This window comes from Amphiura filiformis, chromosome 9 (assembly GCF_039555335.1).
Source record: "Amphiura filiformis chromosome 9, Afil_fr2py, whole genome shotgun sequence".
NCBI lineage: Eukaryota > Metazoa > Echinodermata > Ophiuroidea > Amphilepidida > Amphiuridae > Amphiura > Amphiura filiformis.
The window spans coordinates 55,349,796-55,362,920 of record NC_092636.1 but is presented as its reverse complement, the minus strand read 5'-3'; the positions used below and the strand labels follow the sequence as shown (position 1 = coordinate 55,362,920).

General features: G+C 35.0%; 1 protein-coding gene across 1 annotated transcript in view; it reads left to right on the top strand.

The window, feature by feature from the left end:
* LOC140161191 (protein diaphanous homolog 2-like) overlaps positions 1–13,125 on the top strand; it is a 63,814-nt gene that overhangs the window by 981 nt on the left and 49,708 nt on the right. Inside the window, 1 exon segment of the mRNA XM_072184640.1 lies at positions 12,611–12,793. Coding sequence (XP_072040741.1) covers positions 12,611–12,793 — 183 coding nt within the window.

Genomic DNA, 13,125 nt, shown 5'->3' with positions numbered 1-13,125 from the left:
AACAACATCAGTGGCATTTACCCGGGGGCTGGCGCCCGCCTCAAAGCCCCCCAAAAAAAAAATATGGGCATGAACATCCCTTTAACATCAGAGTTTCCCCCACTGTAGATAGTTTCAAGAGTAACCTAAAAACTCACTTGTACTGATTGTTGCTGTTTTAAGCCATTTTTCAGGTACCGTATTATATCATGTTTTTGTATATATTTTGTATCTTTGTAAAGTGCTTTGATCAGGTTGGAAAAGCGCTATATTAAGTTCTGTTATTATTATTATTAATTAAGTGTAAACGGATAAAATGGAGAATAATGTTGCACCAGAAATATCAGAATATAAAGTTTGGTTTATACTAGGCGGAAAAAAATAAGACTCATAACACAGTGTATTGATATGATATAGAATGGCGTTCACACAGTTAGGCATAGTACTTACGCTAGTTGTGCGTTGCGTAATGGGGGACTAGTCTAAGCCTAAGGCACACGTGCGTACGGTACCGTATGTGAATTTACACGAACAAGCCTTTGGGACTTGATTGACGAATGCACACCCCTGGCCAATTTTGTGCCTATTTTTGCATTTTGCTCAAAAATTATAGCGCATTGGTGACAAGTAAGATGTATAGTGGGCAAGGACTACAACTACTGCACTGGAAATTTTATTTCAGCGCAGACAACAGTTGTGGGGTTACAGCCAAAAATGAGGGAAAACCAATATTTGATCAATAAATCAATAACTAAGTCTTGAGTCACTGAAATTCCAGTGTAGTAACTGGATTCCTTGCCCCTATAATATGTTATTAGTTTTTGAGAAAAATTCAAAAATAGTCACAAATTTATCAAGGGGTAAACAGGTGATTGGTATTGTAAGTCTGCATTTATTTGCATGTCTTCTGGAGTGTGTCTGGAGGATGATTTGAACTAGAAGCCTTTGGTGCAAGCACCCTACAAAAAAATGTACAACAAATTTGGTTGTTAAAAGTTGAAGAAATATCTGGAGGAGATAACACGTACGGTACATTCAGTTCGGATTTCTGTTTGTCGGATAACTTAAGGGGGTATAGTACCATGATTTTCATCAGTACCGTACCGTACCCCTCTTCTTTTTTTTGTTGCAAATTGATGAAGTACATAAATATGTTCATCACCTCATGTCCTGAACTTATAAAATATCTCTACATACAAAGTGCTTTCAAACCATTTGAGTAAATCATTTTAGCCCTACACAATGTATATATTTTTTGTTTACTGTATCCTAGTAACTCAGATGTGTGTTTCATAACAAACCATAATTTATCTATTCAACATGTTCAAGTAGAGTAAATGAATAGAATACATTAATCCTTTGTTATACTCTCTATAGAAAATTTATTCAGCGGTGCATGCTAAATAACACTGAATAAATTAAATAAACTCTTACACAATGGATGCATAGTCAATTTAATACTATATGCCTTCTATAATGTGTTGTTAGGAAAAGAGATTTAAAAAGGCTATAGACCTTTTTCCCTCTTTTCCCATCATGCACTATTCCAGGGGTATGAGTGTCGCATAAACTACATCATCTCCCGGGGAGTACAGAGTTAAGTTAATTACATTCTGGAATACGGACATTTCGGCTGGTGCCTTCATCACAAAAAAGGAATCCCAGATAATCACGATAATGGCGCCGCAATCACTAATACCTTTCGGGGGCAAAAAACAACATTTTTATACCTTAGGCCAAAAAAAAAAAGATGTTTGCTTGCCCTCAACCGACCGACTCTAATTTTGGAAATCAGAAAAAAGTTTTTTTTTCTATTTACTGTACAAAAGAATACCAACCCTAATTTTGGAAATTCCTGAAAAAGTTTTTTTTTTCTTTTCAAATTTTTGCATTCTGAAGATGTAAAAAAGAGTTTTTGTTCAATATTTTAGTTGTTTTGTAATGTTAGTTGATTCATTTTGACACCAAAATTGTCTGATTTTTCATAATTTGAGCTTTAATTAATTACAAACAGTAGAGTTTGTTAGTAATTAAAAAAAAAAAAGAAGAAATCCCGATCGACCGACCCAATTGTTAAAATTCAATTAAGGGCAAGCAAACAATTTTTTTTTCTTGGCCTTATGGACATGGTGTCATCACCCAAATAAGTTTCCTGCTATTGAAACCTAACTTTGTATACATTTTATAGACATAAACTAATGACGGGACACGCCGTGCTATTTTGTCGGCGTCCGTTTCACTTTTTTTTTCGGAGATGAAAATAAAATGTAAACACAATCTCTTACACAGATGTTCTGCGTCGCTCCGTAACTGCATCACTCGCGTGTATTCAATAATTGCATAAGTAGTAACATCGATGGCCTTTACGATAATCCGCATTATGGAATCAGTATGCCCATATTAAGACAAAATAATTGCAAAGGTATGGCAAAGACCATCGGATGCACACGATCTACATGTATGAGGTTGATGAACTACGTCATACCCCCCTGGAATAGTGCATTGTGGGATAGAGGGAAAAAGGTCAATACGGTAGGTCATCATAGGTCAGGTTATAGGTCACTTGGTTCAGGTCAAATTTAGGCATCCATTTTGAATTTGATAGTCTGTGATACCATAATGAGGCATCAATTTTGATATTTTGTCTTTTACTGGATATATTGAAAAGTGTGAGGTGGATATACTAAAGTAGTAAAAGTACCTTGGGATGTAAATGGTGAGTACAATTTAGATTGCCTAGTTGAGATGGATTGGACAAATAAATTTATAAAATAGTTACCAAAATCACAAAACTGAAGCTTACGGAAAACTACCTAAATATGGTGGTTTAGGTGACAAGAAATACAATTTTTTTCAACATTGCTGTAGTGTGGTTGTGGTAACCTGTTACCTATGGCTTAATTAAGTTTCAGTGAAATAATGTCGCAAGTTAAAAATACAAAATATAGCTCAACATTGAAAATAGAAGCATTTTAACCAGTTTGTTTTTTGATAGGTGTGGAGCACCAAGTTGATGAAGTCGTAAAAGAAATCAGGAACCACTTATTCCCATTTTACATATCAACATTATTTCCTAGTAATGTGTTGCAACACATACATCCAAAATTTTAACGAAATCCGTTGATAGTAAGCTTTCCAAAATGAAGCGAATTTAAAACATCAGTGATGTACCACCTTTTGGCTTCTACCTTTAAAAGCATGTAAGCTACATTGACATCGATGCCACCAATAAAACAAGAAGATTTGCCCCTTCATTTTGCAAACCACTTTGTCCAATTTTTTCTTCTAATTTCTTCACAAAATGCAAAAAAGGGCAAAAAAATGCAATGGGTGTAGTACCACCTATTTAAACACTTACCTCCAGCATCCAAAAATTGCAAAATAATTAATGATTTGATTTTTATTTGACATTTTCGCTGTAAAATGAAATACATTAATTTGATACTTTCTTACTTGCTATGATGCTAAACAAACAAATAACACCCAGGACCCAGGTCTGCAGTGCCAAAATGTACCGTTGATATTGGGCTGTGACCACTCGTTTTGAAAATAAAGAAAATAATCTTAAGGCAGAGTAATGGGAGAGAACATGGACCTTTTTGAGCATCATTATTTCTGAATTGTATGTCCAAAGTATATAAAACTATACATTTTTGGAAAGGAAATTTGTGTCAAGGAATCCCTAGACGTTGATGTACTCTAAACGATAGTGCAAAAAGCTTTCCTTTTGCTTGCACATTTTTTGAGTTATCTTGTCACAAAAATCGTGCAATATTGTCAAAAGTGAACTCTGAGAAATCAATGTTTTTGTAAAAAAATGTCTCATTTCTAAATTCTATGAGTTTCTAGAAATAATCAAGAAATCATAATTCCTAAACATGCTCATATGAAATGTGTATGATTCCTCATGGCACATTATGGATAACAAATTGTAAAGTTGCATAAGGAGTGGTGCTAAGTTGATGAAATAAACAAACAAAACATGTATAACATTTTAAAGAGAATCAAAAGATACCACTCAAAGTGGTGAGAAACTTTGAAGTTCAAATGTCGCAGATGACAAAAATAGATGGAACCAAGGAATCAGCAGGTGGTTGTCTATAGCTACCACACCAGGTTTAAAAATGTGCATGTGTACGTTCAGTATTGCCAACATGCCAAGAGTTTGGTTTTAAATGCTGCCACTTTGGACCACATTTGGATATCACCAATGTGCCTCAAGGAAAAGTTTTGGCCACATTTTCTTTACTTTTAAAGGTGACTAGTACATGCATGCGTACAAGTTACCAATGGTTACAGTGTGAGCTTTGTTCAGCAAAAAAAGATCAACAAAAAATTCAGTGAACCTTTTTGGGGGTACCTTGAGCATGTTGAAGAAAGCCTTTTCCTACCCTATTGGTTTTTTTTCTTTATTTTCTTTATGGGTTGTTTTACAATCAGGGTATACAGATTGTCTCACTGGGGGTGAAAAATGAAATGTTTAGTTTTTCCTCAATTTATTTGTTTTTGTGTTGTAGATGGGTCAAATAGGAAATCTGTAAAATTTTTAGGCATCAAGTGTTCAGAGTTTCAAGTTATGCCAAAAACATGTTTTTGATACACATGTTTCTGGATGTCCCATTTTTCGGAGAGGACACAAAGAGGACTTCCAAAGTTCTTTCAAACATGTGATACATGGAAACTAAGTGTTTATTATGAGTTTGTAGGATATATATTTAGTGTTTGTCAAGAAAATATAATTTTAGTCTTGGGTCAATTATAACTATGGATTACGAGCTTGTATTCGGAGAGGACATTTTTTCATGGAATTTTCAACATAAATTCGAAGAAATGGTACAATTAATGAAACAGTCGCAATCTTACATGGTTCTCAATTTTGAACAATCATGTTTCAAACATTACTTCTGAACTATCAAAATATGTTTTCATGTTATTGCTGGTAGTGATATATCATTTGCAAAGTTCACAAAGATCAAATGAGACAGCTATTTTGTCCCAAAATCATACAGAAATGTATATTTTCATCATTTGCTAAGCAATTCAAACAGTTTTTTTGTGGCTGAAGGTGGAACTAATAGGGGCCAATAAATAGGCATGGCAACTTTTAATAACAAGTTAATCTAATATTTGAAACAGGGCACAATATGGTGCTCAGCCCAAATGTACCCTGATTGTAAAACAACCCTTATAACAATTCTTTATTTGTGATAGGGTACCATAATTACACATTCTTTTGGAAATGAGCAATCATTGGTTTATTGATTGTAACTTAAATGAGTAGTTTAATCAATATATTTGACTGCAGTGTGACACATATTCTAGACTTCTAAGAACAGTAAGTTCAGTTCAATGTAAACAAAGTAGATAATGTACAAATGTAGCATGCCTGAGATATCATCAATAAGTTGCAGTTACTAAGGCCCACTGCATACGTTTTATTTGACATCAGTTATTTCATGCAAAGAGTATTCAGTATCAGGGTTGTAGCTACGCTGGGCGGTGGCGGGCCGACCCGCCCGGCACTCTTAATTTTCACCCGGTTCTCAAGTTAATTTTGAGCCCAAATACCCGGCACTCCAGTCTCAAATGTTTCAAAATCAATGAACTATATATCAGTATAAAATTTAGCAATTCTTATCAAAATTTCATTTTTTTAAATTTCTACTACCAGACATTCATCATCAATAGAAATAAACATTCTTGATATTGATAAAAAGATAAAAATGAAATGAAATAGATTAAATAACAAATACATTTTGAACAGATTCTATGACAAATAAAGTATGCCTTAAAGGTCTTGGCACCATTTGCAGAACATTTTCTCCACATTGAACCTTCGCATACACAAATGGGCCTATCAGGGATGTAAGTTTTCAGGCCTTTGCCTGAAATCAGGCTTTTTGTTGATTTCCAGATTTACACATTTTTCTTTTTTCTCACCCCTTTTTTGATCCATTCTGGTCATTTTCACACTGTTTTTCAGGCTTATTCTGGTTTTGATCAAAAGTGGACTTTCATCCTTATATCTGCTTTCAATGACATATATGATCTACAATTGTTTGACAATTGACATGATAAAAGTATAGATTTTGGACAACTTTGAAATTGGTGCTATTTGTTGTTTTATTATCCATTGTAGACCGTGTAAAATATCATTTGATTACTAGTTGACTTGAACTTGAAGTACATGTATATCTCATTTATCATCGGTACAGATCATTCATCCCAGTCTCCCAGTGTGATGCTACAAATGCTAAGTAGGCTACATGTTCAAATTTGTTGTTATTTGCAACAAAAGAAATAGTTACTGGTGGGGTGTTCCCAGTGTTACATGTATACTGTACTGATTACGAGGCACCAATGAACGTTAGATATTTATTCACTCATGCATGGAATTGCTATGATTCATTCTGCAGACAAAAACTCACTCTGACCTTGACAAAGAATGTGTGATATATTTATTTTTTTTTAAAGAATTAAATGGGTCATGATTATTCACCGGCCTGTGGCAGGGAAGCATTCAAATTGGGGGGGGGGCATATTTTGTTCCGGATTTAATTGGACATTTCGCATGAAAATTTTATACTATATTTCCAAAATGAGTTTTGCTATTTGATGGGCCATTGTGAGTGAAGCAGTGTACAGAATGTTGCAATTTTACCCATTTTGGCCCAAAACATGTATTTTTCGGGCTATAGAGGAAGATGCACAGGGCAGTTATTGCTTTGTTTGTTCTATTAGAATTTTTAGGGGTAAGTCTCCAGTAGCGTAGCCAGTGGGGTGGTGAGGGGGGGGCAGAGTGCCCCCCTGACAAAAAATTAAAGAAAAAAGTGCAAAAAAATTAAAGAGAAAATCTGGAGGGCAAAGGAAAAGAAAAGGGGCAAGGAGCCCCTTTTCCACCAAAATTTACCCGATCTTGGGCCAAAATAGTGTAAAATATAATTATTTTTGCACGCTATGCGCAGCACATTGTCACTATAAAGCCCTTTACATCCCGATCATGGGCGAAAATAGTGTAAAATACTAAATTTTTGCGTACTACACACTCACATTGTCCCAATATTTTTAAATATTTAGGCTTTAAAAAGCCTTTTTGGAAGCTCAAAGACATGTATACTAAATACATGTCTTTGAGCTTCCAAAAAGGCTTAAAGTCTCTCTAAAAAACAAAACCGGTATATAGTATGATGCAACTGCAATTTTTTTTCGTCTTTGCCCCCCAAATTTTGCCCCTCCTGACCAAGAAAGCTGGCTACGCCCCTGTAAGTCTCCCATGGAATAATTTAGGGGGTGGGTGCCCCCAGCGCTTCTGCTGCCAATGTCACTTGCAAATCGGAAACGTAAGGACATCTCTGACTTACGTACATCAGGGGTGACTTCTGTACAGGACACAATAGCTTATAAATAATATAATGTGATGTACAATATGTTTAAACTACAATTTAAGTATGTTGTATTTATTAGGTTCATCTGGATTGTCAATTATAACTGTTTGATTGGAATTCATACTATCAAATCCACTTCTGCATAGCAGCATGAAACTGTAACAAGGTATGTCACCAAAAAGTGGATTTGATAGTATGAATTCCGATCAAACAGTTACAATTTAAATAATATTTGAAAACTCAATGGGGTATTTAAAAGATCCACCTATGATGTGTGTACCTTTAAAATTGTGTTTACACCATTCATCTGAAGGTGTTTGTTTTTGGTGAGATCTAAATGTAAACAAAATTGGAATCTCAATCCAGGTCCCACAAAATGAATGTCTATATTTGATATGCCTTGGGTCAAACTTCAAGGGTAGATCCTCAACTGTGTATGCAAACTTTGTGTCATTATTATTCTGACAAAGGCAAAAGAGTGTTGACCTGCAAGACCTGGCACTATTAGTATTAGTCGAGCCATATCAGTCCCAATTGCACAGTCCAATAAACCAGATTGAGAACTTGACCTGATATCAGATTCTGCCTTATTGTGGAGGGATGAGTGCTGATATCTAGAATACCTGAATTCATAAGTTCAAATGAGAATTGGCAGTAAAATAATAGGGTTGCTGAAATTCTTTGAGCCAAATGTGCGGCTAGGACCACATCAAGGCAGCAGCATTCGGCACTCAGCCCAATGAGTTACAAGATACGTAGTATTAAAGTAAAGAAATGTTTGGTTGCTTTGGGTCCTGGCTTTGGGTGCTAAGTTTGGTGCTCAAGAAATCACTGAATTCAGTGAATCTACTTCCTATACCCAGTAATTGGTCAAAGTGACTGTGATTCTTATATTTGAAGAGGGCTATTCTTCGGGCTATTCTGCAGTCTTTTGGGGCAAAAAAGAGAGAAGTTGAGAAAAAAATCTCCACCAACAACTACTCATGTATGCAAAACTACATATTACTATATTTATACGATATACATGTATGGAGTGCACTTTTTTTCCCAATTTTTTTAGGCATAGCAGGCCATTTGAAAGTAGCCCAATTAGGCTGGTAAGAAGTCTTGTGGCAATTCTGATTTAACGAAATGTGCACCTTGGACAGGATGTGTAAAATCCTGAGCGAAATGATGTATTCTGGTATTGGACTCTGGACTTGACCTTTGGTACTTGATTGGTTGCTATGATTATTTGAATGTGGATTGCATATCATCAGGTGTGTCATATTGGTACTGGTCACCACTTCAGACCAGTAGCATTTATGGCTTTTGATTTTTTGTGCCCCTTTATATTATACCCTAGGAATGTACATACATAGACTTTTGGTTCTGCATCTTGTGTATTTTGTAGGCCTATCATGTTGGTATGGACAGTAAGCATCATTTTTCTACAGGAACTACATGCACCATACAGGAACTATGTACGGTACTATTCCCATGGAATGTGAATTTTGAGATATGGTGAATACATAATTTCTTTTGGAAACAGAATAAGCACTGGAATATTATAGATTTGTGTTTCACTTCTACTGTTTAAAGACTTCTTCAAGTTGTGTGTACGGACAAGTTATCTGAAACTTCATTGCAGAAAAATGTCAGGAACACTGGTATGTTTATGGTGAACCTATCTATTTACACTATTTGCTAACCTATAGATTGGTAGCAGGCACATACACATTGCATTTGCATTGCATTTGCATTCCATTTGCATTGCATTTTAATTCAGTGCATTTTAATTGCATTTTATTGCATCAATCAATGCATTGCATTACAATACGTAACAGTCAAATTAATGATTTTGCCTGATGCCTGAAATTCTTTGAGGATCAGGAGGAGTTAACCCGGGGGTGGGGGGGGGGGTGGAAGGTGCACTTAACATAAATGACCTTATAAAAGACCCCCCTTTTTGAATTTCGCAGCTCCGAAAGACCCCCTATATTTGACCAAAATAGAGCTCCAAAAGACCCTTGATTTTGATAATTTCAGCTATAAAAGACCCCAATATTGCTCATTCCTCATATTTCTGTTTTTCAAGCGATTTTCAACCAAAAAGCCAAGAAAGACCCACCAACTTCCTGGGAAACATACCCACCAAATTTTTTTGATGTGCCTCCCACCCCCTCCCCGGGAGTTAACTCATGTACATGAAATTCAGTGCTGAACCTGAGAGCATCTTTTTAGGCATATTTTTTTCTTGATAACTTTACATTGCATTGCATTGCATTTGCATTGCATAATTTGCATTTTAAGGTAGAAACATCGGCTACGGTGTCATGCACAGATTTGGTTTAAAATGATACAGGATGTGTAGTTGGGTGAGAAAAACTTGCCTGCCAAATTTGATTATCATTTTTTATCATTAGGAAACCCCATTGACTTTGTACATAAAGTGGTTTTGACACTAAGCCTTGTTCACTAAAATTGATAAAAGTTTGAAAGTGGATACTATGTTTAAATATTATTTTATCTCCTTTCTATCCCCTTTATGGAACTGCTTTTTGGATCTTTCTATTACAAAAATGTTACCAAATAATATTAGTGACTTTTTTCCTATATATTGGCCAGTAATAAAGGGGATATTTGAAGGTAATGTTAGTACTTGCTCAAATTTTCTTGATTTGATCTAGAAACACTGAATGACCCAATTTCATAATTATTGTCTGAGCTAACCATAGGGCCAATTTTAACAAATAAGGTGTCATATGAAAGGTTATTAAATTTAGACACTTTTCTCGCCAGCTTTTTTTAAATAAAGTGTTACTATTATAAGTTATGGTTCTAGATTTCCCTAATTTAAAAATAGAAAAGATGATTTTTCTCAAAAAATAAACACTTAATCAAAAAAATCTGGTGAGAGAATTTAGATATTAGGCTTATTAACCACCCCACAAACTATGGAACCCATATCACATTCCCTCTAAGCTATAGCAATAATTATTTGTAGAAAAAATTAGGGAATTTTCAAAAAATAAAGAAAAACATAAGAAATGTTTAAATTTTCATGAAACATTAAAAATAAGTGGAGTAAAGACTTATCTTAAATTGGTAATATATTTGATATGGATACATAATTCTGATTTGATATAGTGGCTATTTTCCTGCATGGGCCTATTATCCGATGCTCCTACCTTAATTACATTGTATTGCAATGAATTTGAATTGCATTGTATTGCATTAATTGCATTACATTGCAATCAGGGTCTTAGCTAGGCACCCGTCTGGCCGTCATTTTAGACGGGGAGTTTGCTCCTGGGACGGGCAAAATTAATGCCTTTGACAGATGCTATATTATAAATTGTATGTTTTGAGAAGCTAATTGACCTTTTTAGTAGACCCAAATGGTAGAACAAGGCCATATCAGCACATATTTGAACTCTTTGAACCCCCAATGGGCTATAGATGTCTGGTAAATGTTTTAAAGGTCAAATTAGGACAACCAATTTTATTCAAATGACGGGCAACCCTCAATTTCTAGCTAAGACCCTGATTGCAATATATTTAAAGTCAAATTAATGATTTTGCCTGATAAGATGCCCTGAAATTCTTTGAAATGATAGGCCTTTTTTTATTACAAAACAAGTGGGCACGATCCATGATATTGATAATAGTAATGTATGAAATTGAAATAGTATAATGTATGTGTATTTATGTACCTGGTACATAAATATATGGGTGAGTTTGCACCCCTTGCACACTATGAATCTCTTCATGTGTATTATTGTGGAACATAAAATAATAATGTCGCCATCATTTGGGCTCATTGGAAGACCAGGTGTAGCATAATATAATTAATAATACTGATTTTAAAACATGTGTCACCACAGGCATTATTGATGTCAGTAAACAAACAATTGAGTTCATTACCAATTCACCATGCTACAATGTACATGTACATGTATTTACCTATTAAAATGAGCAGTTTCCAGTAAATTTTGTATACGCCTATTTTAACAAACACCAGTAAGAAGCACATCTGCTGTTACAAATTGTGTGTGTAATAGCTTGTAATGATAATTGATTGATTTCATCACACAACTGGAAGTTGTACAATTGGTGTGTATTCCATTTACATGTAATACTGCAGCACAATTACCACATGGATAGCTGTGTTAATTTTTTATCCTATTTCTGGAAATCATTGAAATCACAGAAATATTGTCAAATGTGCTGGAATTCACTCAAATTTGAAACATTGTATGCTATGAAATTGTCAACTGAGATGCATCGATAGGCCTAACTGGCTGTGTGGTTTCATTAGCTTCATGTTGGAATTTATACTATTGTAACTGATGATGTGTGATGTTGGGAACTTATCTAATTTAAAAAAGTAAACGTTTTAACAGATATGGAGACTGTCAACATTTTTTGAAGCAGAACTGATGATGACATTATCAATGTGGATTAAATAAAGCTGAAATGTACTTGTCCATAAATAGGAGCTAACAGGAGCATCCATGAGTCTGTACTAATGCACAGGATAAATGTTAATGGACCTGTAAACAAACTACGCAAGATCAGACCGGTGCTACATTTTACATGCATTCGTGATGGCATTCTATACCAGTATTGGCCCTTTCAAAGTTAGAAACATAGTATGTGTATAATTTTTGACGCTTGTATTGGAATGTGCATGTACATTTTGGGCCTACACAATGTAGCATAATTAATATAAAATGAATGTGTACTTGCATTGCTGAACTGATCTTTCTTGAAAACTTAATTTGTCATTTTAATGCGACTGATGCGAGTATGATTCTGCATTTCCGTTCAAAAGGGGTACCTTTAAATTTTTTATACATCATGTTGTTCTTGTTCCAGAAAGAATGGGTATTGTTGAAGGGTACAAAATAAATCACAAAAATCATAAAAAAGTGGTGTTTTTCATTTGAAAAGTGTGCATGCCTACCCACAAATACACAAATTGCATGGACCAGGCTTTTGGTACACCCAGGATAAAAAAATACAAACTTCAAAATGTGTGAACAGAAATGTTTTAAACTAGTATATTACATGTATATAGTCTAGGTGTTTCAGTGTACATGTATGTAAGCCAGAAAGGATTCCTGTTTGGTGACATATTATCTGTATGTGTGGATGGGGGTGGGTGTCACTATTACTGTGTAACACACATAAATTAATATGCATTTGATACATTATGATACTAGAAATTAATTGTTTAAATTTTATTTTATTTTCATGTGCAGTTTGGTCGTAAATCTACCACTAAACCTCCTAAAAACAATTCCAAGAAGCCGCCATCAGGCCATGGACCGGTGCGTCAACCCAGTACTCATGGTGAAGAAGACGACCCGCAAGCTGACTATGAGAGGGATCTACAAGAAAAGCTTACAGAACCAGAGGTGTTGGCAGCCTTTGATCGCATGCTGGTAAGGTGGATCCACATGTTAGCTGTATAATGCTTGTTACCTATCATTGGTATTGACCTCATAATAAGCCTCTATAATATGAGAGCGCTTTCCGGTTGTGCCACCTTTACATGCAAGTATATTATTCATATGAATATTATGCTGTGATTTTGAGAACGGCACACACATTTCAAAGTTGCAAAACCTAAAACATGCAGTGACTTCACTACCAATCTGTAGGTGACAAGCAGTATAGTGTGGGGATCATTTTTCCAATTGACCCTTTGCACTGTCATCTCAAAATGAGGTTCTACTCATAAAGTGTGTGTTGCGTATGCATTATACGCCTGTCA